At 44.7% G+C, this 26,502-nt stretch overlaps 1 protein-coding gene across 8 annotated transcripts in view; it reads left to right on the plus strand.

The window, feature by feature from the left end:
• AFF1 (ALF transcription elongation factor 1) overlaps positions 1–24,153 on the plus strand; it is a 149,280-nt gene extending 125,127 nt beyond the window's left edge. For 4 of the 8 annotated variants that reach the window (XM_082236320.1, XM_082236323.1, XM_082236319.1 and 1 more), the window contains 12 exons: positions 2,960–3,898; positions 7,213–7,310; positions 7,630–7,668; positions 9,923–10,187; positions 12,224–12,315; positions 13,102–13,165; positions 14,752–14,888; positions 15,507–15,578; positions 16,815–16,908; positions 17,816–17,859; positions 18,877–19,106; positions 20,324–24,153. In XM_082236320.1, the coding sequence (XP_082092446.1) occupies positions 2,960–3,898; positions 7,213–7,310; positions 7,630–7,668; positions 9,923–10,187; positions 12,224–12,315; positions 13,102–13,165; positions 14,752–14,888; positions 15,507–15,578; positions 16,815–16,908; positions 17,816–17,859; positions 18,877–19,106; positions 20,324–20,445 (2,196 nt within the window). In that variant the 3' untranslated portion in view covers positions 20,446–24,153. Of the gene's footprint in view, positions 1–2,959; positions 3,899–7,212; positions 7,311–7,629; positions 7,669–9,922; positions 10,188–12,223; positions 12,316–13,101; positions 13,166–14,751; positions 14,889–15,506; positions 15,579–16,814; positions 16,955–17,526; positions 17,779–17,815; positions 17,860–18,876; positions 19,107–20,323 lie in introns of those variants that run through there. The other 4 variants (XM_082236321.1, XM_082236324.1, XM_082236325.1 and 1 more) reach the window with 4 other exon arrangements.
• Positions 24,154–26,502: the final 2,349 nt, after the last annotated feature.

Consider the following 26,502-nt stretch of genomic DNA (forward strand, 5'->3'; position numbering starts at 1 on the left):
ACTACAAACTGTTGGCTGGAATAGTGGAAGGTGTCAAAAAGTTTTTGCTTCTTACTGAACAGTTGGATTGAATGCTACCTGCAGCTGTCACCTCGGGTCTTGCCCTATAAGTACAATGATCAGAAGCTTTAAAAAATCCCAATGAAATTTACAAATTCAGGGATAAGGCCTGGTGTGCTGGTGCCTGTCAATTGCATGTGCTCTGTGTGGTGATGACATCTGTCATACGGAGCAATTGTAAAGTGTCCTCTGAACGATGACCATAAGGCCTCTATTGCCGACAAATCAAAGAACTGTTTGAACAAGGGTGAAATTTCTGTCCGTGTTTTGAGTGGTTTTGAGTTCAGAACCTTTTCTGCATCTAAGTTCTGTTTTGAAATTTTAGCTCAAACCTTTCGATCCCAATTATTTTATTTACATGATTGTGTATGTGCAAGTCTTTTTTTTTTTTAAAGCAAATTTCAACAGAAGATTTAGACCTTTTCCAGAAATCTGTGTGGAACATTCATGTCTGTAGGAAGGGTTCCTTCCCCTCCTCCTCTTTCCCTGGGACGTGGCTGGACTTGACTTGATTTATTCAGTTTTGGAGGCCTTCGCTGACCTACTTGGGAAGCCAAACTGGGGAAAAGCACCATTAATGTCATAATCAAGAGCAGGAGTGTTGTGAAATTGCTTCGGGAACAAAAATCTGTTTTTTACGTCATTGGTATAATGTCAAGCTTTGTGTGGCATGTTGAGGATCTATGGAATTATGAAAACCATCTTTTAAAAATGGGCCTTAATTCATTACTGTAAAGGGAATTGGGGTTGCTTGTGCATAGAGGGTACTGATGCTCTAGGCAATGTTCCCTGGCTAAACATTTCCCTGGCTGAACAGCCCTTTCTCCGTGGCTGTGTCAGTCGCTGGCAGAATCCGTCAGTGGGCGTTTCCTGAACTTCTTCCAACATAAAAACTCCTTGACACCAAGTCTCCACCTAGACTCCCTGCGCGGAAGTCTTCTGCGCAGAGTGGGCGTGGCCAGCGGAGGTCCTGGACTCTCTCTCCGAGGTCCTTCCCTGCTCCCCTTTCTCCCAGGTGTCACTCTGATTTCCTTCCCCAAGGGAAGTGTTCTCTCTCCCTCTGCTGGTCCCTTCTCCCGCATCGTTGGGGAGCCTTACCTCCACTCTTGGCTCCGATGGCAGTTCCCTGACAATTACCCATCAACCTTCTTGATTGGCACCTTCATAATACACCTTTAGGCACCAGGCAAAAACGTTCCTTTTTAACCAGGCCTTTGGTTGATTCGATTTACATCCTATGGGGGTTTTTTGGGAGAGGAGGGTATTGGGTTGTTTTTATTTTGGTTATGTATGTTGTGGTTTTATATTTTGATTTTGTTCTGTGAACCGCCCTGAGACCTCCGGGTATAGGGCGGTATAATAATAATAATAGCAGGGGACCCACATTGCAGTCCTTTATATGAAACAGAGAGGGAAGCAAAATACCATTTGGATTACAGTTTTGATTGTAGAGTCATCTGGTTTTCCTCACTATATCTGGGCTGCACCGCTTTGGGCTGCAGATGAGGGCTCATGGGACTGCATGCTTGTCCATAAAAATAAATAAATACCCCTTGTGCATAGAAAATCAGCATGTCTGGGACAAGTGGGCTTTTCTCTGACAGGCCTGCTTTCTATGCGCAGAGATTTTATTTCTGGTTTTGTATGGCGGAGCGTGGAATCATTAGAATTTACCTTCCCTCTGAAGCAGTACAGTGATACCTTGGGTTAAATACACTTCGAGTTGAGCGCGTTCGAGTTGCGCTCCGCGGCAACCCGGAAGTTAAAGAGCGTGTTACGCCGCTTACGCATGTGCAGACGCTCAAAATGACGTCACACGCATGCACAGAAGCAGCAAAAAGCGAAGCGCGCGTGCACAGACGTGCCATCACTAGATATGTTTACCTCTAGATGCGAACGGGGCTCCGGAACGGATCCTGTTCGTATCTAGAGGTACCACTGTATAGACAAGGGACGGGTTTGCTATCTGAGTGAGAACCAGGCCATAGAGTGACTCTGTACATTTTGCGCAGTTGTCTTCATGGGGGCCCACTTGACAGAGGTGGGCAGGGCCAAATGGGGCAGAGCTCAGTGGATTTGAATATATACAATGGGCTACATTCCATGCACTCCCCTCCATCTCAAGAGGCTTGAGGGTGTGGAGCACAGCTGGTGAGGAGCCTGGCCTGGGTATGGTCCCAGTGGGTTGGAGGACCACATTTAGTCCCTTACACCTGAAGCCCCACACCTTGGAAGTAAGAGAAGCCACCTCAGGCAGGTTTCCTAGGAGACAGCCCCAGACATGGAGCAGCAATAAAGAAAAGGGTGGTGGCTGTGGAATAATATTTAATAATAATAATAATAATAATAATAATAATAATAATAATAATAATAATAATAATTTATTTGTACCCCGCCCATCTGGCTGAGTTTCCCCAGCCACTCTGGGCGGCTTGCAATCAAGTGTTAAAAACAATACAGCATTAAATATTAAAAACTTCCCTAAACAGGGCTGCCTTCAGATATATTTTAAAGAGAAGATAGCTGCTTATTTCCTTCACATCTGAAGGGAGGGCGATCCACAGGGCGGGTGCCACTACCGAGAAGGCCCTCTGTCTGGTTCCCTGTAACCTCACTTCTCGCAATGAGGGAACCGCCAGAAGGCCCTCGGCGCTGGACCTCAGTGTCAGGGCTGAACGAAGGGGGTGGAGACGCTCCTTCAGGACCGAGTGAAGCTCTTTGCCCGGGCATGTGCTGGTGCTCACATCAGAATTATGTTCTTGGGCAAAGCCACCATTTCTGGTCCTTCCACCCTTGCTCAGTTCAGAATATAGGCCTCAGAGGTATGGTGCAGATGAAGCAATGCGCTTTGTGACGGGCGCACAACTGACTGGTGTTTCTCTTTTCTTTTTCGCCACAGCCCGATCCACAGACATCCAACAGATGGCAGCTGAACAACTGGCTGATCAAGGTGAACCAGCCGGTGTCTCCCACCGAGAATTTCCTTGAGGATGACCGCAGCAGGGGGAGTCTCCAGGAAGGCAAGGGGCAAGGGAAAACTTGCAGCGGCAGCAGCAGCAAAAGGGAATGCTCGCAGCCAACAGATGGACACTCGAAAACTGCCAGCAAAGCACCGCGGTCAGCTCAAGACGTACACCTCCCTACCAAGCGCAGCTACCAGAAGTCTCCGGTGCACACAGAGGAACCCCAGTCCCACCAGGTTGTGGGCAGTAAGCAGCCCAGGAAGTCCAGCAAAGTCGCAGCACCGGAGGAACCGAAGCGAGGCCTGACGGTAGAGAGTGAGCCGCCCGGTCTGTATGGGGCGAAGGACCAGTCTTCCAAAGACAAGCCCAAGGTGAAAACGAAAGGGCGGCTGAAGTTTGGCGACAAGAAGGAACTGAAGCTGGCAGTGCCGGAGCCCGCCGAGAAGAAAAAGCACAAGAGCTTGCACCAGGCCACTGTTAAATTGTTCTCGGACCGGGGTGCTGCAAAAGACAGTGCGGCTGGCAGTGCCCTGGAGCTGTTGCCCCTCAGCCCTTTGAGCCAGAGCCCCAGGGTTCCCGCCACCAGCAGAACTAGCGGCACGAAACCAGCTGTTGTGGTAAGAGAGGACAAGGACAAGTTTCTCTTGCCTATCAGGGATAAGAAGTTGCTGTCGCCCTTGAGGGATTGCCCGGTCCCTCCCTCGCTTGTGGTTAAAATTGAGCTTGCTCTCCTCTCGCGGGTCCCACATCCGCCCCGGAAGGGGGGGGACTGCCCCAAAAGACTGGAGGTCAGAGAGAGCCACAGCTTGAAGAAGCAGGATGCAGACAAGAGGAGACAAGAAGATGCGCCAAGCAAGTCTGTCAAAAAGAGAAAGGTGAGAGAGGGAGACCTGTGCAGTTGGTACTTTTTATTTTAACCCTTCAGTATTCCTTGTGTTTATTTTACCACGTGCTATTTATCTGTTTGAGGGACGCGGGTGGCGCTGTGGGTTAAACCACAGAGCCTAGGGCTTGCTGATCAGAAGGTCGGCGGTTCGAATCCCCGCGACGGGGTGAGCTGCCGTTGCTCGGTCCCTGCTCCTGCCAACCTAGCAGTTCGAAAGCACAAAGTGCAAGTAGATAAATAGGTACCGCTCCAGCAGGAAGGTAAACGGCGTTTCCATGCGCTGCTCTGGTTCGCCAGAAGCGGGTTAGTCATGCTGGCCACATGACCTGGAAGCTGTACGCCAGCTCCCTCTGCCAATAAAGTGAGATGAGCGCCGCAACCCCAGAGTCGTCCGCGACTGGACTTAATGGTCAGGGGTCCCTTTGCCTTTACCTTATTTATCTGTTTGTTTCTTTGCTAAAAAATAAATAAATAAAAAATAGGACGCACAATATCCATCCCTTCTTAGCTGTATTTTCAGCAGTTCAGAATAACATATTCGGTGCTACATCACCTCCACTAACCACATTATGTTTGTGTGTGAGAGATTTGTACTGGCTGTGATTCGTGGAGGTCTTGAGGTCAACGAAAATGGCAGCTCAGCTCAGCTCAGCAATATAGTGGTGGAGAGAACGGAAGATTCCATGATAGAGATGATTAGAAAAGGGATCAGTATCAGGCCCAGACATCCTAAAGCAGCTGCCCTCTCTCCACCGTGACAGCTGGCTGCATCTGTGAACCTGCTATTTTAGTTTTCCACAGCAACCCCTGGGGTGACAGTAGCCTGGCTCGCATGCCACATTAAATAGAGAGCGCCGGTGCATGATGCTCAAAAGTTTGCACGGTTCTCCTCCATTGGTGGTGGTGCCGCCGCAGCACTGCATGCAAACTGCAAGCAGTAATCAAGGCTTGTTCTCGGCTGTGGAAATAATATCTAAAAAGCGTGCACCAGTTTAATGGTTTAATGTGATGGATGAACTGGGGGCCCTGCCGTGCACTCTGGAGAATTGTGGGATGTTAAAATGTGACTCCTGGCTTCTCTTGCAATCTCTAAAACTGTGTACAAAATAAAAACCGAATACCCTACAAAATATTGATGATCGAATCAGAAACTTAAAATAACCTTACAGAATTAAATCAGTAACACGTAGAATATCCTACGTAATGGTAGCTGGCCAGATAACAACATTACTTTTTGTGTAGATGTTATTTTCTTTTTTTAAGGATGGATAGAGACAGACAGACAGACAGACAGACAGACAGACAGACAGACAGATAGGATATTAGGGGTTGGTGTAATCAAAAGTGGCAAGCAAGTAACTTAGCTACCTAACATCCATATACTTTTTTCTTAAATGCAAGAAAACTAAGCTAGAAAATTAAATGTTGCCGATTTAATTAATGGGCAGTGACATGACACACTGGTTTAAAATGTTATAATGGCTAATATTTTAATATGTTTTGCCTTCTTTTATTCATTTGTATTAAAAAAATTTAGATGCAGCAATTGACTTGGGGTAGTGAGCTGACTGGTAAAAATAGTCACTGAGTAGCAAGCTCAGTGACTCAGAGTAGTCACTTGGTAGTTGCTATAATAATCATTTCTCGGTCTTGTGGCTAAGATCATGCAATTCCAAGGTTTACTTGCTTTGCTTTGCATAGTACATTCTTTCTAATCCTGATATTCCCTTGGTTTGGACGGTGGTGGTTTTCTGCTGGAAGCATTTGTGTATAAAAGTTGTCTCGATAACTTCCTCCACCCCCCCTCACGTGTATCTGATGCTTGTTAAAATAGCTTCGGGGGGGGGGATCCGCGTGGGGTTAACTCTCTGGTGTGTGTTTCCCTTTTGGCAAACAAAAGTACAATCAGCTGCTATCAGTGACTTGACCAGAAGGAATTTTTGTGTTGCAGTCTCAGTTTAATTCATACTCACCAGGAATTTTATATCTATTGAACAGGCTTAAAAGGCAGCCTTATCTGAATCATCCAAGGTCAGGAAAAAAATCCTGTATACATGGCTTCCTTTGGTCTTGCTGAGCTAGAGATTTCTCTCTTGCTTGGACCGCTGAGTAAATCAGTCGGTTCCCCAAGCCCACCCCCTACCCCCAAATAAGAAAGAAGAATGGAAATTCCAGTCCTGCTAGATGTTGTTAAATTAGCTAACTAGGATTACATTTTGAAATCAGCATGTCACATGCTGATTAATGATTGGCAACTTTTTGTGGGGGAGCAATATGAAGTCAGTCACATTCATCTCTATAAATATAACACTTTCTAGCAAGCAGTTAACACCCCACCAGCCACATTTTCAACTGAAGAGCAAGAACAGAAGGGCTGAAAGACTATTGTTGATTAATTCACTACCCCTGAAGCTTGAGGGCTGTGTGGACAGGTCTTTAACCTCCTCACCTCAGTGACAGTGTGAACAGCAATGAAGGCTTGGGTCAATTTCTCCTTTTAGGCCCCTCAGCTGTTTTTGACCAGCGTGGTGTAGTGGTTAGGCGCGGTGGACTCGTAATCTGGTGAACTGGGTTCGCTTCCCCGCTCCTCCACATGCATCTGCTGGGTGACCTTGGGCCAGTCACACTTCTCTGAAGTCTCTCAGCCCCACTCACCTCACAGAGTGTTTGTTGTGGGGGAGGAAGGGAAAGGAGAATGTTAGCCGCTTTGAGACTCCTTAAGGGGAGTGAAAGGCGGGATATCAAGTCCAACTCTTCTTCTTCTTTTCCTTCGTCATGCGTGGAGGAACTCAACAGCTGTGATACAGAAGAAGGCAAGTGCCTCGTCAAAGCCTCTCTTGCTGTACAAACCTCATCCAAATATGTTAGAAGAGCCCTTTTCCTGTGTCCATGCATAATAGGAAGGGGTGATGGAGGGTGGCAGAGCTACTTGGGGATCAGCCAGGCTACTTGGAGAACAGATTTTGTCCACAGGCCTCCAGTAGCTTTTCTCTCTTGTGCATTTAGGCCCTCCTGCAGCTTGGGAAAACTATGTACATAGAAGCACCCTTCCACTGTGCTTATATCTTAGCTGCATGGGAAACCATGGATGCAAGCCTGTGGCTCCTTATCTGATCCAGCCGCCCAGGCCACTTGCTGTTAGCTGGAAAAACAGCAACAATGCTGACTGGTTTTAACCCTGTGTTTTATGTTATTGACACCTGGCCTGAGACCATTTGATGAAATGCAGGTAAGGAATCCAGTAAACAACAACAACAACAATAATAATAATACTGTCATGTTCTGCATTTGTCCTTTTATCAGCAGGAAGATTCTCTGAGAAGCGATCAGAAAAAAGTCAAGATGGATAGAGAAACCAAATCACCCCCATTGTCAGGTCACAAAGACTCCAGTAAAAACAAGTGAGTATGAAGTTCTCGTGTAAATAAGTGGGTGGCAGTGGCTCCCTTTTTGTGCTTTCAGCTTAAAAAAATAAATAAATCATTATTTTGGCTAAAGAATGGCCTAAGTCTACAGCATGGCTATTGCGGCTGTGACTGTCTCAGTTGTAGGAGTCTAACCTTTTCTACTGCTTGCAGCACTAAAGGCTGTTGGGACTGTGCTGGCAATATCCAGAAACCCCCATACACGGCATTGTTTAATATTCATGTTACGAAACAGTTAGCAAATATTTGCTTTGTTATCAGTGCTGCGTTTGTTCAAACTGTTCTTTCCCCTTAGATTAAATCTGAGGCACCTAGTAGATCCCAAGGCTTGCTGGTAAGGACACTTATTTTTAAAACTTTATAAAATTTCCCAGGCTTCGGGCAACAAATCCCTAAACCCTGATGCGGCCTGGGTTCTGTGTGTTCTTAACTCTCGCCAGAAGGGGAAGAGCTCAGGCAATTTAGTTGTTGCAGTTTGGGTGCTTAGAACAGGGAGTCCTGCCCTTTCGCCTACAGAACAACGCTTGGTAACGTGGAAATATCTTACTGAGGGAGTGTTCCTGCAGCCCTGGCTGATGCACATGGATGCATATGCACATGTGCATATTTGGATCGGGGGCATAGTGAATTGTGATGAGGATGCAGCATGTTTTTACATAAAGAATAAATCAAACCATTGTTTCTCGAACTTAGCTCTCATTTTGAATTGCAGTTTTTCATTCGTTTAAAAGGAAAAGGGCCTTGAATTCATGTTTTGGACCTGGTTAGAACAAACCACAGTTTCCCACATTCAAATATGATGGGGGACAGAAAATGGGAAGCTCTGAACTTCCTCTGTTAGTGCATGGAGAAGGGAAGGGTTTGCCACAGCCTGTTCTAGCAGGAGGAAATCATGGTTTTGCATTACTTTTGAACCAGGCCACAGACTATCAAGAAGTTCTTGGTCTACATTGCAACATAGTTCTGCAAAGTGCTGTGGAATTGTGGAATTAGCCAGCCACAAGGAGTGGGTCCCTAGCTGTTTTTGGACTACAACTGCTATCATCCCTAGCTAGCAGGACCAGTGGTCAGAGATGATGGAAATTGTAGTCCAACAACAGCTGGGGACCCAACTTCGAGAAACACTGAATTAAACCAAGGTAATCTCCAAAGAGCTAGTCTTGAGTGTTAGATTTGGGCATGTGTGATGCAGCTTCACGTTCCAAGTTCTGCCTGTAAAGCTTATGTAACATATCCAGGCCTGGTACTGGACTTTGAAAAACAAAGTATTATGAATATTGCAGTTTCATGGAGGACCAGTGCTATGTAGTGGTTAGGGTGTTAGGACTGCGGGAACCCAGGTTCAGATCCTTGCTCAGAATACATATTGGGTTAGCCACTATCTCTTAGCTCAAACTACCTCATGGGAGTGTTTTGGGGGTGAAATCCTGGGCAGGAATGCCATGCATTCTGCATTGAGCTCCATGGAAGAAAAGCAGCATATAAGTGCACCAAATAAATAGTAGTTAAAGATCCAAAAATTCTGTTGGCCATACTAGAATCTGCAACAATAAATCCTTTGAATCTTAAAAGAGCACATTGTCCCGGATGTTCTTACTATCGTTGCACTCCTACGAATAATCATTTTGCATTCTGACAATATTTTAACGTTCTTTGCCAATCCATTGTCTTACTTAATCCTAAAGTAATTGGCAGGATTCTATAGATAAATATGTATGCAGGGTGATTGCAATCTTGAGCAGAAGGAAAATAGGAACAGGTGGTACCTCTGAGTGTCTTTTGTTTGAAACTTGCTTGTTGTGCTATAAAAGGACTGCATTGTGGTCACTTTTCAGTCTGGCTGAGAGAATTCTTAGCATTGCAACTGTGAGTCGCTGCCCCAGTTTCTGACCCTGTGTAGTGCAGAGATCACAAACGAAATCTATGTTCAACGTACACAAAATGACTTACTGTGACTTAAGCCATGGATCTGAAAGGGTTCAAGAATGACACTGGGAGTCCTTTTGACAGAGTCTTCAGAAGTATTTTGTTTAAAAGCCAAATGTTTCCCTGCACAGACTAATAATAATACTAATAATAAATGTTCTGCGTCTGCAGGGGGGCTTTGAACAACAGCCATGTTCCTATGATGGCAAACCACTTTTGAAATGGGAGGATAGCTTCTTAAGTTCTTCCACATTTGTCCCGGACATTCAAAGCAAAAATTAAAAAAAACCTAGTAGTTTGCCCAAACTTCTGGGTCCACCTGAAAGTAGCTCTTTGGACCTCAGACATTGTGGGGACCAAATTGTTATGTCTCCCAGCAGCTACATTTAATCGGATCCTTAGCTTCAGTTCTGCTTTAGAGACAAAGCCCAAGGGTGTGTTATTCTGGATACATGTTTGGCTTCTACAGATGGTTAATGTGCAAATGAATTGCCAGAAAGTCCCTAATTCCCCCTCCCCACTGCTCTTGATGAAGTCTTTTCAGCTGTCTGTTTTGTAGCATCTCCCACTAAATAAACAGAGCCCCTGTGTTTCCCCTTCCACCAATGAAGGCTTTACAATAAGCCATATGGCTTAAAACTGATTTGACTCGCCCTCTCCAGGATTTCAAAGCCATCAGTAGAGACACAAAGACAAGAGATGCCACTGCCGCCGCCGCCGCCTCCACCGCCGCCTCCACCGTTGTCTCCTGCGCAGAAACCAGCCAAGATGGCCCAGAAGAGGCCAAAGAATGAAAGCGGTGCCTGCAGCCAGCCTCCTGGTCTCAGTATCAGCACTGCCAAGAGCAAGGAAAGCCACAAGGATTCTTCATCCTCCAAGCACAGGAAACTGGAGGGGAAGCCTTCCGAAAGCTCAAAAAGCAACAAAGTAGGTGTCAATGACAAATTCGCAATTGGAGCCTTTGATGATGACCTCTTCCTTACAGTGCTTGACCTTGAGCTGCTCAGGGGAGAAGGTTTCAAATACTTATTTGGGGGGCATTTTACGGCTTGCTCCAGTCTCCCAAGCAGCCCCTACTGTTTGGTGCAAGAGCTGTCAGTCTGGGAACTGCCTCTACTGTATATACTTTCCCCTTTTCAGTGAGTTTCCCATTCAACATTTTCTGCCTAATTTATTTGTGTCTCTTTTCCCCCTGGGGTGGGGTGGGGTGGGGGTAGGTGGAGCAAGCAGGCTGGTGTTACTTATAACATAAACCACTCTGTCATGACAGGTGGTATATAAATTTAATAATAAATGAATAATACTGAAGTGTTTAAAAATACATTCATCGTGTTGCAGGTTCACTCCTTGGTATCACACACATTATTACACTTATTTATTATATATATAATATATTTTACAAGATTTAAATACCACTTTTCACTTAAAGTGTACCAAAGCCTTGTACCGCATAGCTCAAAATACAGTAATCGAATAATGAATGAGTTGTTGTAACAAAGTTATCCTGATCTAGGAAAGATTGTAGCTTGTATACCAATCCAAAGTTGGTATATAATCCATTTATGGAATTCATTGCTCCAAGTTACGATAATGGCCACCACCTAAAATGGCTTTTTATAAAGCATGACATAGATTCATTGGGGGAGGGGGTCTGTCTGTGGCTGTTGACCATGATAAATAAATAGAATATCCATGTTTCAATGCGTTGTACCTTGTAATAGCATCTAGCAGCCAAAAGAAGGGTAGGATTGATGACAGTGCTGGACTAGCTAAAACCTTGGCCTGATTCAGCAGAGGTTTCTTTCTGTTGTCATGACTGTTCCCTTCTGTCAGGAAGTACAACTGGAGAGGCAGAACCATTGCTGTGCAATTTGGCTTCAAATAGTGTTGAACATGAGGCCATTGTTCTTGTCTTTCGCTTTTTAAAACAGATTTCTTCATAGTTCTTTTCCAGTATGCATGCTAATTACACACATGGCAAGGAAGAGCAGTGAAGAAAATAAACCCTTAAACCCTGCTCCCAAATGGGAGGGTCTAGATTTGTTGTAGCGGTGTGTTATTGATCAACTGATCAATCGGTTATTTGAGTTTGTTGTTCGCAAATGTTAAGTTAAATGTTTCGCTGCTTTAGAAACAAGGGGCAATTCTGCTAGCTAACCTTCAGAACCACATTTTTCAGACCTCTCTGTGAGTAACCTTAAGAACTGCTGTCACCTGCATCCAGCTGAAAAAAAATTCAGCAGGCTGTTCATGTTAGTTTCTGTTTTGCCACTGAGCAGCTGCTTAGAGTCACAAGGCTCTGTTTACATTCCAGAGACAGTCCAGGCTGTTGGAAGTCTCACGGGAGAAGGGAGACGGATGTGACGTACTGGTTTTCCTGTTCCTTTGTTTCAGTTGCTCTCTGCTTTCATAGAGAGAGGATGTATATTTCTTTGCTGTCTGTGTAGATTAGAAATAAAGCATAGCATGTAGCCATAAATCTCATCACTTCTGCATGCTGCTGGAAACTCTACAAATGGGGGAATGTACCTTGGAGCCTTATCAGAGGCTCAGGTCATTAATTATTGTTGGAGGACGATTCCGAAGGCTTGGCCGGAAGATGAGCTTTATCAGCTTGGCTGAGTGGAGAGTCCGACAGTTCACCCATTATGTGGGTGAGCAGCAGCCATATTACTTCCTAACACTAGATGCAAGTTCATGCTCACTTGGGGCTTGTGAATCAAAGGGGTTGGGGGGAGAGTCCGTGACTTATTCTTTTCCACCCTCTAGAAAACATTCAGCCTGTTGGAACATTTCTAGTCAGAAGCCAAGTTTCCTCATCCTGCTCTGTTAAAAAATCCAGTGAAAAGAGATGTCCTGGAACAAATAAATGCATACTCATCTTGGAAAGGAAAAGTTTTGATGTGGCTATCTTTTTCTGAGTACATAACTTACTTGATGCCTTTTCCTCTTTGATTTCTCAGAGATCTGCAGATGATGTTCCAAATCCTTTCCCAGTGCCTTCTTTGCCAAATGGTACCTCCAAGCCAACCAAACCTCAGGGCAAGCCGCACAAGTAAGAATGCAGTTTCTGTTCCTTTCTGGTTAAGTTCTCTTTTGAGCTCTCGTTTTACCTTCCTTGTTTTCTTCTCTTGTCAACCACCTAGCTTGCCATTCTCTGAAACAAAAAATCTTTTTTTTTTTAAGTCTCCCCTACCCCACCTAAGTCCAGATAGATGTCATTTTGCTTCTCCATTCAAACTTTCCCCTCATATGGCTTGTACACATGGACCCCTCGATCTATTTTTACAGCTTCTGATGTAGTCTAAATTTTCAAAGGATGTATATGATAGCAACAGTCAGAATTAGAACCAAGAGGGTGCTGTGTATCCTTTGTCTCTTGTATTTCAAGCAAGGAAGCATGACTGAAACTATGGCATATTAAGGTATTAGAACCCTGTAGTGTATCTCTTGAAAATTCAGGAACATGGGTTGCATTTTTAAGTGCCTCTACTCCCGGTTTTGTTTTTAAATCATTGCACATATAAAAATAGCATTCTGAGGAGAGATGTTTAGCATTGTTCTCTCCCTCATGCTAGTTTATTGAATGCAGGGAGCCTTTTAGTTGGAGAAGCATGGAGACATCACACATAAAGATCTCTCTCTCTATGTCTTGACAAGTGTTAGGCAAGTAGGTAGTTTCTTTGATGTAAAAGATCTGAGTTCATTAATGCACGTTAAGAGGTTTGACTAATTCAACCTGTGCAGAGCAAAAGCATGTACATTTTCCAAAACTAGTATTTCATTTACTTTTTTTAAAAAAAACCTGAAAAATCCCATTCTGTCTTGTGTCTCGCTTCAGACAACATCCAGTGGAATTTCACTTAAACGAGGCCAAAAGGTTGAGGCACAAAGCCGACACAATGGTAAGTGCTTTGACTTAGTGCTGGATGCAAGAAAGTTTGCCCAAAGTTCTGAGCAGCCGGATAACTAAACTCCCTTCTACTTAATTAAAGTGTAGAAATTCTGTGGGTGGAACTCATTTCCTGCATTTGCTCAATCTGGGCTTCAGTGTTATGGTTCACGACACGAACAGCTTGTGTTACTCAGGCCTGGTGCTCTGTGATGGTCTTCTGTGGCAGGGGAGACTACTTCCCTTGGCCTCTGTGGTCTTGGCAAGGCATTAACAACACCAAGAGTGCTTGGTTTGGGACATAATTTCTGCCCCGTCATTACCCACCCCCACTTCAACTCTTCTTCTCCAACAGTCTTTTTAGACACAAGCTGTTTATACCAGTCTGTCCATTGCTTTTTAAAATATGGGGGAATGTTTGAAAGTGGCGTACCCCACATTCTGGTGGTGTACAGCCCATTCTGCTACCTCATTCTGAAGGCTACAAAGTTCAATTCTGGGTTTGGTTTCTGGTTGTTGCTTGGAGTGGGACAGAATGTAGGGAATAGTCACTTAAGACATGTTTGCTACTCAAGTCACATAGCACAGCCTTCCCCAACTTAGTGCGCATCATTTGCTTTTGGACTACAAGTCCCATCAACCCCAGCCATCTATTTGGGATGTTCTGAAAGGGCACAGCAGCATGCTGTCAAGTAGCTGACATTTGCCAGCGCCAATATGTGCATACATGGACTTTGCTTATTCAATTATGAAAGTAAATTCTTTGCTTTCTAATAGCCCCTGGTCCTTCCCTTCCCTCCTGCTTCGAAAAAGCTAAAAAGCTTTTTATGATTAGAGAAAGCTAGTCTGGTTGCATAACGCCATTTACCTTAAGCAGCAGTAATGAGTTCTTCCCTCTCAGATGCACCAGTTTCTGAGTGCATTGTGTTCCACTGGATGATGTAATCATGCTTAACAGCAAGCAGTGAATAGATTTGGTGCTTCAAAATATATGTGCGTCCTTTGAAATGGCCATGTTAAACTTTTGCACAGTTCCGTTCCATTCTTGGGACCCACCTCTGCCCAGTTGTTCCGTGTGTTTTGGGCATGGATTACAAATGCGTTGCCCATGGGTCACATGCACCCAGAGAAGCCATCCCTGGAGACTGCTGGGTCCCATCCCCCTGCCCCCTCTTAAATTTGGCCTGGGTGAAAAGCCTCCCATTTGCTCCAAAAGAAATATATTTTATCAAGCCTAATTGTTAGCGCCGGGTGATCTTCCTGGAAACTGATGCTAGAGGGAGGAAAGGTTAATTCTTGTCTCCCTAGCTGCAGTCTCCAGCAAAACCACCCTAGCCTCCCAAGAAAATTAAGCTTGGGGGGGAAATCACTCAAGGAGGACTTCAGATTGTTGCTTGTTTGCAGTAAACAAACCATAGCTAAGCATGTTAAGTGTGTATGTGGGTATTAAAGGGGGATCAGGGGGAATGCCTTCAAATGGAAATCGGCTGCCATCGTGAGGCTAGAGGTTCCCATGTCAAATTCTTGGCATCAGTCCAAATGATTGTACAGAGCATTGAACCCTTGTTAGTTGACCACCATTCTTCTTCTCTCCAACAGACAGATGACATTGGAAAGGCCTTCAAGTACTTGGATGCTGCCCTATCCTTGATTGAGTGTGGCATTGCCATGGAATCTGATCCCCTCTCACCAAAGCCAGCCTATAGCATGTTCGCAGAGACCATAGACCTCATCAAGTAAGTGGGAAACCCCTTCCTTGCCTGGTAATAAGCACGTCCCCTTATGCTCATACTCCCAATTTCTACCCTTCCTACGCTAGGGGCCTTCCCCCTACCTTCTTCCACTTATTGCTTTGCGTTGGCAAAGGACCTGAGCTCAGAAGTGGCGCCATTATGAAATGGAGAAATCTACAGCTTTTATACAGTGGTACCTCGGGTTACAGACACTTCAGGTTACAGACTCCGCTAACCCAGAAATAGTACCTCGGTTTAAGAACTTTGCTTCAGGATGAGAACAGAAATCGTGCGGCGGCAGCAGCAGGAGGCCCCATCAGCTAAAGTGGTACCTGAGGTTAAGAACAGTTTCAGGTTAAGAATGGCCCTCCGGAACGAATTAAGTTTTTAACCTGAGGTACCACTGTACTTTTCCTTTGAAGATAGCAGGTGGGCTATCTAAATGAGAAAAAATAAGTAAGCCCTCCCCCATTCCACTCTAGGCCAAATAATCAGTTTTCTAAATCGGCACTGTTTCCTCAATGTCAGCAGGACTATCTGGAATCAGTAAGCAAGTCAGGATGTATGTTTTGATTATTAAAAGCAGACATTTATTTTATTTTATTTTTTGCTTTCTCACAGATTCATAATGACATTAAAATACTTTGCGGACTCTTCAACAAACACGCATGAAAAAATCTTCATTGTTTTTTGGTGAGTGGATCTTCTGTTTTCAAGCATTATAGTTTGAGAAATAAGGTGGGAGGGTTTTAAAAGAAAAAGGTTAAGTCCAATGGATTCAAGTTACGTGAAAAGAGATTCTGACTAAACCTTAGAAAGAACTTTCTGCCAGTGATAGCCGTTCAACAGTGGAACGGACTCCTTTAGGAGGTTGTGGATTCTCCTTCATTATGGATGGTTTCGTTGAGATTCCTGCGTTGCAGGGGGCTGGACTAGATGACCCCTGGGGTCCCAACTCTACAGTCCTATGATAAGCTGGTAATATAGGAAAAACCCTTACGTTTACCCAGTGTACAATACCATTAAAAGGAAGTTAGGATATAATTTTTTTTTGTCTTCTGTGTTTTACATTGTTTCTAAAAACAGCAAATTAATTTTTAAAAATGTAGCGAGAGCGATACAGAATTATTTTAAGGATTGTCAAGAAACTGTATGTGACACCCATTTGGGAAAGTGGGATATAACACCCCCCCCCCCAATTTCCACCCCAGCTCTGGCTTCACTGGGTTGCTGTGAAAATGCCCTCACTATTTTAGAGTTGCTGGGGGAACCCAGCCATAGGGACGGGGTATAAGTAATAAAACTATTATCGTTTTATATTTTGTTTTCATGTGGAGAGGTTATAGCAGAGTGGTTGAGCATATGCTTTGCATGCCCCAAGTCTTGATTTCTGTTCAGCTTCAGCACAGGCGCAGATCCCATACTTTGCAGTTCTTGGGTTCAGCCCCCAGCATACCTGGTTAAAAGACTCAGAGGGTGGGAGAGATCTCTTTCCGTCTTGGGGAGATGCTGACAATCAGTGCAGACAGTAAGGAGCTAGATCAGGGGTCAGCAACCTTTTTCAGCTCTGGGCCAGTCCACCATTCCTCAGACCATGTGGTGGGCTGGACTATATTTTTTTTGGGGGGATGAATGAATTCCTATGCCCCACAAATAACCCAGAGATGCATTTTAAATTAAAACACACATTCTGCTCTTGTAAAAACACCAGGCAGGCCCCACAAATAACCCAGAGGTGCATTTTAAATAAAAGGACACATTCTGCTCATGTAAAAACAGGCTGATTCCCGGACCATCTGCAGGCTGGATTGAGAAGGTGATTTGGGCCGCATCCAGCCCACGGGCCTTAGGCTGCCTACCCCTGAGCTAGATGGACCAAAGGTCTGATAAGGCACCTTCATATGCTCAATGTTGGTTGTGTTTTCACAGCATGCGCTGCCAAGCCATTCTGTACATGGCAATGTTTCGCTACAAGAAGGACACAGCAATAAAGTATTCCCGGACCCTTATTGAACACTTCAAGGTAGAGAATGAAAACGTTGTGGGTCGTATTTTGGCAGGGACTTGGGGTTGGTTCTAACTCAGCTTCAGAACTTGATTTAAAAATAAAAACAGAAGCTTTGTGACATCAGTCTTTGGGTCAGATCCAACAATAGTTTGTGGGCAATTTGCGCTGAATACTCTGCTTTATTTGCATGAGCAGCATAATATTGAAGCGGCAACCTCATGGAAGATCATAGCTCCCTTTTGGTGTCTCATTCACCACCACCACCCCACCCCGCTTGTGTTGTTCCTTTTTCTCTTTTATTACAAAAGGATAATAGGGATCTTGTAAATCGCTCACAAGGTAGTATGCTAACATGAGGATACCGCTGTATAATCTGGCCAGTGGACATACTGTCAGAACAGACTCTTGGTTCTAAGTTCAGAAGTAACACTGCTAGTCTAATAAGCAAAAGATTTATCAGACCCAGAAGGATTGTGCCTGCATTACTTTCCCTCCCGTTCTAGCCTCCCTTCTCTTGCAAGACTTGCTGCAAGACTTCTGATTTGTTGAACCACAGTTTTCCAGCACGTTAAAACTACAGTTCACAAATCAGGATTGCAAGCTGCAATTTGATCCTGGTTTGCTAGACCAAAGTTTCCCAATTTGGACATAACAGGAAACTGTGTTTTAACAAACCCTCAAAGATTTGCATGGAGGCAAGTGAATGAGGGTGTGTGTAGGCACAACACTTGTTCTCACGTCAGACAGACCTCAGGTTACCGTTGTTTACCTTACTCAATCCAGACAATTCTCTTAGAAGAGATAGACCTCAAACAATATGAATACATAGCATCTTACAAGGCGTAGTTAAAAATGCAATGTTGGAACTGGTTGCAAGTTGGTGTCAAATGTGAACTGAGTAGAATTCCATTCCTTGTTTCAGAGTTCTTCTAGAATTACACAAGCACCTTCTCCGTGTGTTGCCAGGTAATACTGAAATCTATATCACCCTTCCCTTGTTACAAAAGCTTGAAACCTGATTTTGAAATAATAAAAGTTTCACGCTGTACCTACATGGGAAGTTTAAGGCTGGTTTAGTGTCAAGAGGGTGAATTGGGGATTTCTGATGGCTTTTCCTCCTGAAGCTTGTAACTATACTTTTAGGCTCCAAACCTATGCCCACTTATTTAGAAGGTTCACTGAACAGACTAGGAATGGCTTCTGAGCAGATGTGTAAAAGATGGCTCTGCCATCCTTTCCCCTCAAGTCTGATCTGTCTATTAATGTGATGGAACAGATATTGGGCTGTGGAACTCTTGGCCTAGATCCCACTAGGCACTAAAGTTCACTAGATGGAAAGCACACTTGCTTAAGGCCTTCTCTTCCACCCATTTACATTGTTGGTGGTTTATATAGGAGGCGCAATTTGAGTCTTGCCAGTTTAAATTTAATGCCACAACAGCCACTGCCACTGAGTGGAGTTTCAGCTCCTCAACTGAAATTAGCCACCCAGTGAACCACTGCTCCCCTCAGCTGATAGGAACACTGCTTAGTTAGACCACTCCTGTTAAGAGTTCCTTGCAGAAGCTGTGGCAAATGAGACTTGAACTGGCTGTGTTTGCCTCTTACGCACAATAAGGCAATGAATGACTGATTGTATGGCAGTGGCTCCCAACTGTTCAGGTTCTTAGCTGAAAAATGCATATTAACGAACAAAGCAAGTATTCAGCCTTGGGGTCTGAGTGTACAGTGGAGGGCATGTGTGTGAGAAGAACAGAATGCCAGAACACGTCTTTCCATAGATGTCTTTTTCAGAAAAGGCAAGTGGGGACCATTGCAGTTCCCAGCGCTTCTGTTTAGTATTCCAGTTGGCCATGGCTTCTCCCAGGACATCCCATTCCATTCTCCCCCCAGCCCTGGCTCTCTGTTTGCTTAAAGATAATGAAACTCAGCTCCTGAATTCACTGATGGTATATATGGCGATTCTTGTGTTTTGTCCTTCAGGAGCATAGGCACACCGTCCCCTCTTTCCCCGATGCCCTCTCCAGCCGGCTCTGTGAGCTCCCAGACAGGTTCCAGCGCCAGCAGCTGCGGAAGTGGAAGCATTGGCTCCTCGGTCAACGTTCCTCACTTCATCCCAACCATCACTTCTTCCTTTGTTGGCATCACTTCTTATATTCTCTATGCCTACGATTTCTGGGAACAAGCTGATGTTTTGGCCAGGAAGAATAAGAGTAAGGCTTTCTGTTTTCCTGAGTTTCTACTGACACAGTCCATGCAGCGCCCTGAGGCTTTGCCTTTCCTCGGGAGGCCTGTTTTGCACATTATTTGGCAGGATTGTTATGGAGAACCGCATAAATAAGCTCAGTGGCATCTGGGACGTAAGGCAGAGGGCCATTCCCAGTTCTGCTACCTGACACCCTGGAAGAGCGGCTGCCAGTCCAAAGGCAAATGAACAGTAGTAACTGTTTCTGCCTGCCCTTTGGAAATAAAATACCTAGCAGGGTATTTTTCATCTAGCACTGGTCAGAATGCATGGGATCCTAAAAGACAGAAGTAAAGACAAATGTGGCAGTCATTCAGTAAGCAAAGCAGGAGATTAATTTCAGGTGGTCTCTTGGTAAAAGAGCCAATGCAAGTCAAATTAGGTAGAGTTATCTTCTGGCTGGTGGGCATTAAATCTCTGATCCTCCAAAAATTGAAACGACATGTTCAGGCACTGTTTGTTTCTGGCGACAACCTTGGGGTGCAGAATATCTGCAATACTGTCTAATTCACTTCCTGTTACTGGGAACTTGTCAGTCACCAAGATTTATCGGGGGGTGGGGTGGGGGGGTTATAGCCACCTTTCTTTGCCCCTTGATAATATTCCTAGGAGGCAGAATAGTATGTTCTCCATCTTCTTAAAAAAATAAGAAAACAAAATCATGTACCACGGAAAGGTGGATTCAGTATGAATCAGATTAAGTACATTAGCACAGTTTCACCTAATTCATATAATGCACTTTGTTTCTCAGTCATACTGTGAAGCGAGGAGCTCTGCAGGGTGCTGACCCCCCCCAATCTTTCTTAGCATCCAAGCATATCTTTCTTAATCTCCATATGGACTAGGAACATGTTTTGGGGTTCGAATGCAAGCTGAGATTCCTGTGAAACTGAATTTTGCTCCTAATACCAAGTATTACGTGCTGTGGGGTTAGTCTCCCCCCCCCCCCCGCACTGTTGCAGAACTGGAGCAGGCAGATAGTGTTGCCTGTAAACAGCTATGGTGAAAACTCTGCTCATGCAGGTCTTTAAGAGTGAGGTACGGTACTTTCAGCTAAGCATTTAGGCAGCTTGAACAATGCCTCCTATATTTCTGCCGAACCCTTTCCATGCCTGAGCTGTGCAGGCTGCAAGGAGCCCAACGTGTGACGCCAGATTTCCTCTTTTCTCTTTCTCTCCCTCTCAGAGTTTTTCTCCGAGCTCAGCGCTGTCGCCTGCCCTCTCTCGCTGAACAGCAGTATGATCGAACTGGTACACTACACCCGCCAGGGTTTGCAGTGGCTGAGACTGCAACCAAGTACGCCTTAACTGGTGCTTCGAGGCGAGAGACCCTTGCCTTGGACTCTTTGCACTTTGAAAAGCCTCCGAAAACAGCCTGGTTGGCTGGCTTGTTGGGATTTATAAGTACCTGGAACAAGGAAGGATGGAGCTTGGTGGAAGGGGATCTGGCGCCACTGGAAAACTTTAAGGACTATATTTGCTACGGTGCCAATAGGCCACCTGGAAGATAAGAAGTGGAGAAGAGGCCTCAAAAGTGGAGGGTGCCTTTCTTTTTCTTTCTTTTTTTCAAAGGACAAAGTGCAATGTTCTCTTTTTCATTTCTCTTTTTCCCGTCATGGTTCAATGTGTCAATGGTCTATAAACATTTCGTTACATGAATAACCAGCAGGACAAAAAAACAAAAAATGGGGGAAAAAAGTACACACATGAAGAAGTGCCGGTGAGAAGGAAAATCGTCTCCCAAAGAATTTTCTGCAACACCTCAAAGGATGCAACGTCCATGGTCCCAGCGTAGGCTTCACATTTGTTTGCCTCTCTTCTCCCCCCCCCCCCTTTTCTTTTAAATGTAAACCACAAAATGCAATCTGTAGCATGTATTCATGTTCCTGGAGGGCGGGATGGACAGAGACTCACAAAGGAAGCAGGGTTATCCAGCAGCACGACCCCACTTTCGTTTAAATACAAAATGGCAAAGCTATCTTCCTCCTTCCTTCCCTCTCTCTCTCCACTTGCCAGCCGTAGCTATTTGTTGCACTACTACCCTACTACCCTTCCCCCCCCCCTTTGATGGGTGGGCTTGTAGCTCGTGTCAGGCACACCTAGATTCTGTAGCTGGCCTGCCCAGCCCCTCTTCCCTGGTTTCCTTTCTACCTGTGCTGACAGTAGTGTGCCAGTCCCAGCTGTCGTAGTTTTGCGGCCATGCATGTGGGGCATTGACAATCTCGTATGGGAAACAGGAAATCTGGGACTGTGTTGTCAGAAGCCTCTTGTGAATAGAGGATGCACAGTGTAGGTATGTTTATCCCCTCCCTATGGGGTGGCAAGGTGGGGGTGGGTGGGCTGGCTTCCCCTCCCCTCCAAATTTAGTTGAGCAATACTGCACTAATGAATTGAACTGGAATTGCTTGCAACCGCTGTCTTCAGTACTTTAAAAAACGCTGTTCTTTCAGCTCCCCTGTAGTCCATACAGTGGACGCACTCGACGTTTCAGCAAAGGGGTTTGGTCTTGGTCTTACAGGGCAAGCACAGTTCATGGTGGCTCTTTTGCACAAGCAGGAATCTGAGGAGTCCCTGGCTAGCACAGGAAAAGAGGAGTTGGGCAGTCAGGAGGGCTCATACTGGCTGTAGCAAGATTATTTTTCAGTTTTTGATCCTTAAAGCAGAAGGAACTTCGTAGCACGCCATCTCACCGTCTCTGAAATGGCTGGTTCGGTTTTTGTTTGCACTGGTTATTGATGCCCAACTTCCATGTCTACTGGCAAGTATGACACCTGACCGTAAGATTTGGCATAACCCCTTCCTTTTTAAAATACTTCCATTTCCTCAACAGTAACCTATCGGTTTGGCCAATTTTCAATCCACGTTCAAGGAGAGTAAATGGCAATTGTCTTAGATTTGCAAGCATATCCTCGTGTGTCTTTATAAAAGTCCCAATTGAAGAGAGGGGCTTCAGGACTGTAGCACCTCTGGCCTATTTACTGCTCTCTGTTTAGTCTAAAACTCATTAAGGACCCATTTTTGTTCTCCTCCCAACTTGTGCCTTAACTGTCCCATTTGCTCCTGTCATCACCGGGCTTTATGACAGAGCAGTGGGAATCTCTTCCAAATAAACTGTGCTTGAGTGAGGCATCACAGTTTCCTTTACAGCTGACTCCTGATATTAAAATGTCAGTCTGACATTCTTACATGTTTGTCCCATATAAAACTGCCCTGCAGCATTGAAGCAGTATTCCTGTTTAGAAGGACCTGTTATGTACTTGTAGGGTTTGCTAAAATGTCAATGGACCTCATAGCTTCTGTGATTCAATAGTAGGGTGTATTCCTGCAGCTCCCCTCTGGGAACACAGCCCTGCAAAAGTTCAGCATGGAAAGTTGAAGCCTTAGTTGATTTCAGGGAAAAGCCACTTTCTCCAATGGGGAGCAAGTTCCAGATTTTCATCCCAGTTTAATGTTGTTCCTTAGGGTTGAACTAGACTTGGGGCAGACAGCCAGGATCTTCATTGAAGTGTGGCAAAATAGTCCACGGAGGGCACAACTTGTCTGGCACCCTGCTTTTTTGGTGCAATGCGGCCGGAGGAGGGAAGAGTTTAGCAGTGTCCCATGCCTGCCCCACCCCTGGCTCTTCACACTCCCCCTGCCCCTCCTCTGCTTTGGGGCTGCTGGGCAGACCCAGCCCACCAAATTTCATAGCTACTGTTGAATGCTTAGCTCCTTACACGAGCAGGTTCCAATCAGAAATGATAAGGAAAAGGAGGCAAATCCAAATATCAGGTGCTTGTCCTTTCCTGGGAAAGGACACACAAAGCAATTATGGTTGCACCCAGGTGACTTATCCTACTAAGCTCTTGGGTCCGGACAAGAAGCAAATGCACACTAAACTCATTTTTGTTTCTTTTCCAAATCATGTCCCTCTCTTCTGACTGGTTGACAGCTGTAGTCTCAGGACTGGCTTTCTCTTCCTTTCTCCGCTCCCCTCTCCTGGCCAAATGGCATCCGACTCAGCCAGCCGCTGCTGCTGTTTGCCTTGTTGCTGCTTTTGCTCTGTTAAAACACACCCTGAGCTTAAGAATCCCCGGTTGTCAAGGGACCCACTTTTTGACCTGCTTGTTGAGCACTTTATCCAAGGGGTAGAGATCATTGGTTCCTGTTTAATCCATTTATGCTGCTGACTTTATATTACCGTTTGTGGGGTGATGCAAAGATGAGCAGCAAAGAACATAGGCTTTTCCCTCCTCCTCCTTCAACCAACCAATGAACAGAAAGATTCCAATCTGATTTGGTCCAGGGATGTCCTATTCCAAAACCAAACAAGAGCACAGCTTCCCTCTTAACGTTCACAGAAGCTAAGCTGAATTACGTGTGACATGTTCTGCAATTTCTTTTTATTTTACATGCAGTTGCAAAGAAGCAGTTGGTCTATGGGGAATCACACTTAGGAAGCTTATAACCTCTTGACTTTTTTAAAAATGTTATTAAAGAAAGATCAATTGAAGAATCAGAGAAAATGTCATTTCACCCCCTTTCCAGACTCTGGTACCCCAGATGTTGATGGAACTGCCATTGATTTCAGCCAGGGCCTGGGGCCCAGCCTATCTAAGGAGCAAGAAGTAAATTTGTTTTGCCATTTTAAACACAGGTCAATGGAGCTGTGTACTTAAAGCAGCCTCCTTTCCCAGATGATATTTATTTAGAATTATAATTAATGTATTTAAATTGCCAATGTTCTATATGTCTAAGATACCATTATTTAATAATTTTGAAAGTTCCATTGACACTGGAGATGTGGACTGAAAGATTGATGACAATTTTATTTTTTAAGGGCGCTATCTCTTGCCCTCCCCCTCCTCCCTCCTTAGTTTCTTTATATATAAAAAAGAACTCTACATTAAAATTTATTATAGGGTGTTGTATCTCCCATTTGTAAATTACATTTTCTGCCCTGTATATTGGTGGTATTTCCAGGTTGATTTGTTAAATTCATGTGGGGTAATAAAATAAATATTAAATGAAACAGCATTTTTCTTGAGAGTCGGTGTGGAAATATTTTTAAGCCATTAACAGCTCCGGTATTGGTCTCCAAAAACAAAACAAAACGCCACCAGTGATGATATACCGGTAGGGTAGCAAGCTTCTGAACTGAACAGAATGCCAGCGCCTCAACTTTCAAAGAGAAGAATTTGTATTGTTTCAATGTCCAGATCTCTGAAAATTCCAGTAACAGCAGTGGTGCCCAGAGAAGGCGCCACCAGAATCCTTCAAGAAAGCCCTGCACAACTTGTACCCCTCTAAGCTGAATACAGTCCCTGCCCCAGCTACAAACAAAAGCTGACCTGAACTTCCTGTTTTGCTGCCCGTCTGAGTTTCAGGCCAGTATTAGCCTCCAGTATCCTTGGGCAACTGCCATGGCTGAAGTGCCTAGTGGGGGCTCCATTGGAACTGATACCTGCATTGAGGTACTCCTTAGCAGAGTGCCCAGCATAAATAACATTACTTCAGGGCACCAAACAACCAGAGTCCCACTACTGTTTGGTGGGCCCAGTGAAGGGCCCTGAGGTGCAAAGAGGAGCTCTCGGATGGCACCATGTTGAAGGCTACAAGGTTCTAATCAGCCCTTTTATGTCACCAGATAGTCCCAGAATTACAAATGAAGCTGCTTAATTTTTAGTGATCCTAATAGTGCAGGATGGTAACTTCTTGACTTTGCTTATGAAGTTTTCAGCATTTCCTTGCTTAATACTATTGGAAGCTAAAAACGTGGGTCTTTCTGGCGACACTGCACTCTTAAAACGCAGAATATAAATCATGCATTTTTATGTTCCTGGCAATATAACAGTGGTAGCCTGAATCCTGGAGTGCAGACTAAAAGCCAATGGAGCTTGTTGGCTCTCAACTCTTGCATAGCTTTGGCTGGCAAAACAAAACCACTATTATATTTTACCCTCCACCTTCAGTATGTAATAGCACTCTCCTCATTATGTTTTAAGATTACCACGCTGTAATTTGTCTTCATAACACTTTCTCTCCCCACCCCCTATTGTAAGACCACTAAAACCTGCAGCTGGGAGCTTCTTAATCTAGCCCAGCGGCATTCTTCTTTCACTAGCCCCTCACCCATTTTTATTTCTTGTCCTAAGAAAGGTACAGTGGTACCTCGGGTTACATACGCTGCAGGTTACCGACGCTGCAGGTTACAGACTCCGCTAACCCAGAAATAGTATCTTGGGTTAAGAACTTTGCTTCAGGATGAGAACAGAAACCGTGCAGCGGTGGCGCAGCGGCAGCAGGAGGCCCCATTAGCTAAAGTGCTTCAGGTTAAGAACAGTTTCAGGTTAAGAACAGACCTCCAGAACGAATTAAGTTCTTAACCAGAGGTACCACTGTACTGGCATATTCTTAATCTGACAGATGCCCCCAATGTCTCTGAAATGCTACTTGTAGAAAAACATAATATCTTAAGGATGGGTACAATTCAAAAGGGTAGTTCTCCTAAACACTGAATTTTGATGCGCTCCCATTCATTTCACAGGGGTTTCTGCAAGAGACAGCCCCTCTGCATTATGCCTTAAAAAACTAAGCATGAAGGTACAGTAACACAATACTGCAAAACATTCATAGCTGCCTTGTAGATCCATTTAGAACAAGCCTGTGAGGGAGGTGAAGCTGAAAAATGGTGACTGGACCAAGTTCACCTGGTGAGCTTCATGGCTGAGTTGGGATTTGGACCCTGGTTTCCCAGATCATAATCCAACATTAACCATTGATCCACAAGCCTAGGAAGAGGATCAGACAAAAAAACCCACCTACTAGACTCTACTAGGAGCTAGAGCATCCTGATCTCTCAGCAGCCGACCTATGGGAAGATTGCAAACAAGATAGCCCACTTCCAAGCAACTGGGAGACAAGGGCACACCCACCTCCAACACGGAAGACTGGAAATACTATATAGCCATTGATAAATTTCACAAATTTTATATATAACATTCAGCTTCACTGAATGGCCCCAGGTTTTACTATTATGTAATAGCAAGAAAAAACAAAATATACAACAAAGACACCAAAAAAGAGAAAAATTCCTTCCAGTAGCCTGGAGAGACCAACTAAGTTTGTCATTGGTATGAGCTTTTGTGTATGCACACTTCTTCAGATACCTTCAGATACTTCTTCAAGTATCTGAAGAAGTGTGCATGCACATGAAAGCTCATACCAATAACAAACTTAGTTGGTCTCTAAGGTGCTACTTGGAGCAGGAACCAGCAAGCCACTCCAGTATCCCTGCCAAGAAAACTCCATGGACAAAGACAACAGGCATATGAGTGCCTGGCGTGCTCTGGTCCATGGGGTCACGAAGAGTCGGACACGACTAAA

Source organism: Podarcis vaucheri (assembly GCF_965113315.1).
Source record: "Podarcis vaucheri genome assembly, chromosome: 9".
Classification (NCBI taxonomy): Eukaryota; Metazoa; Chordata; class Lepidosauria; order Squamata; family Lacertidae; genus Podarcis; species Podarcis vaucheri.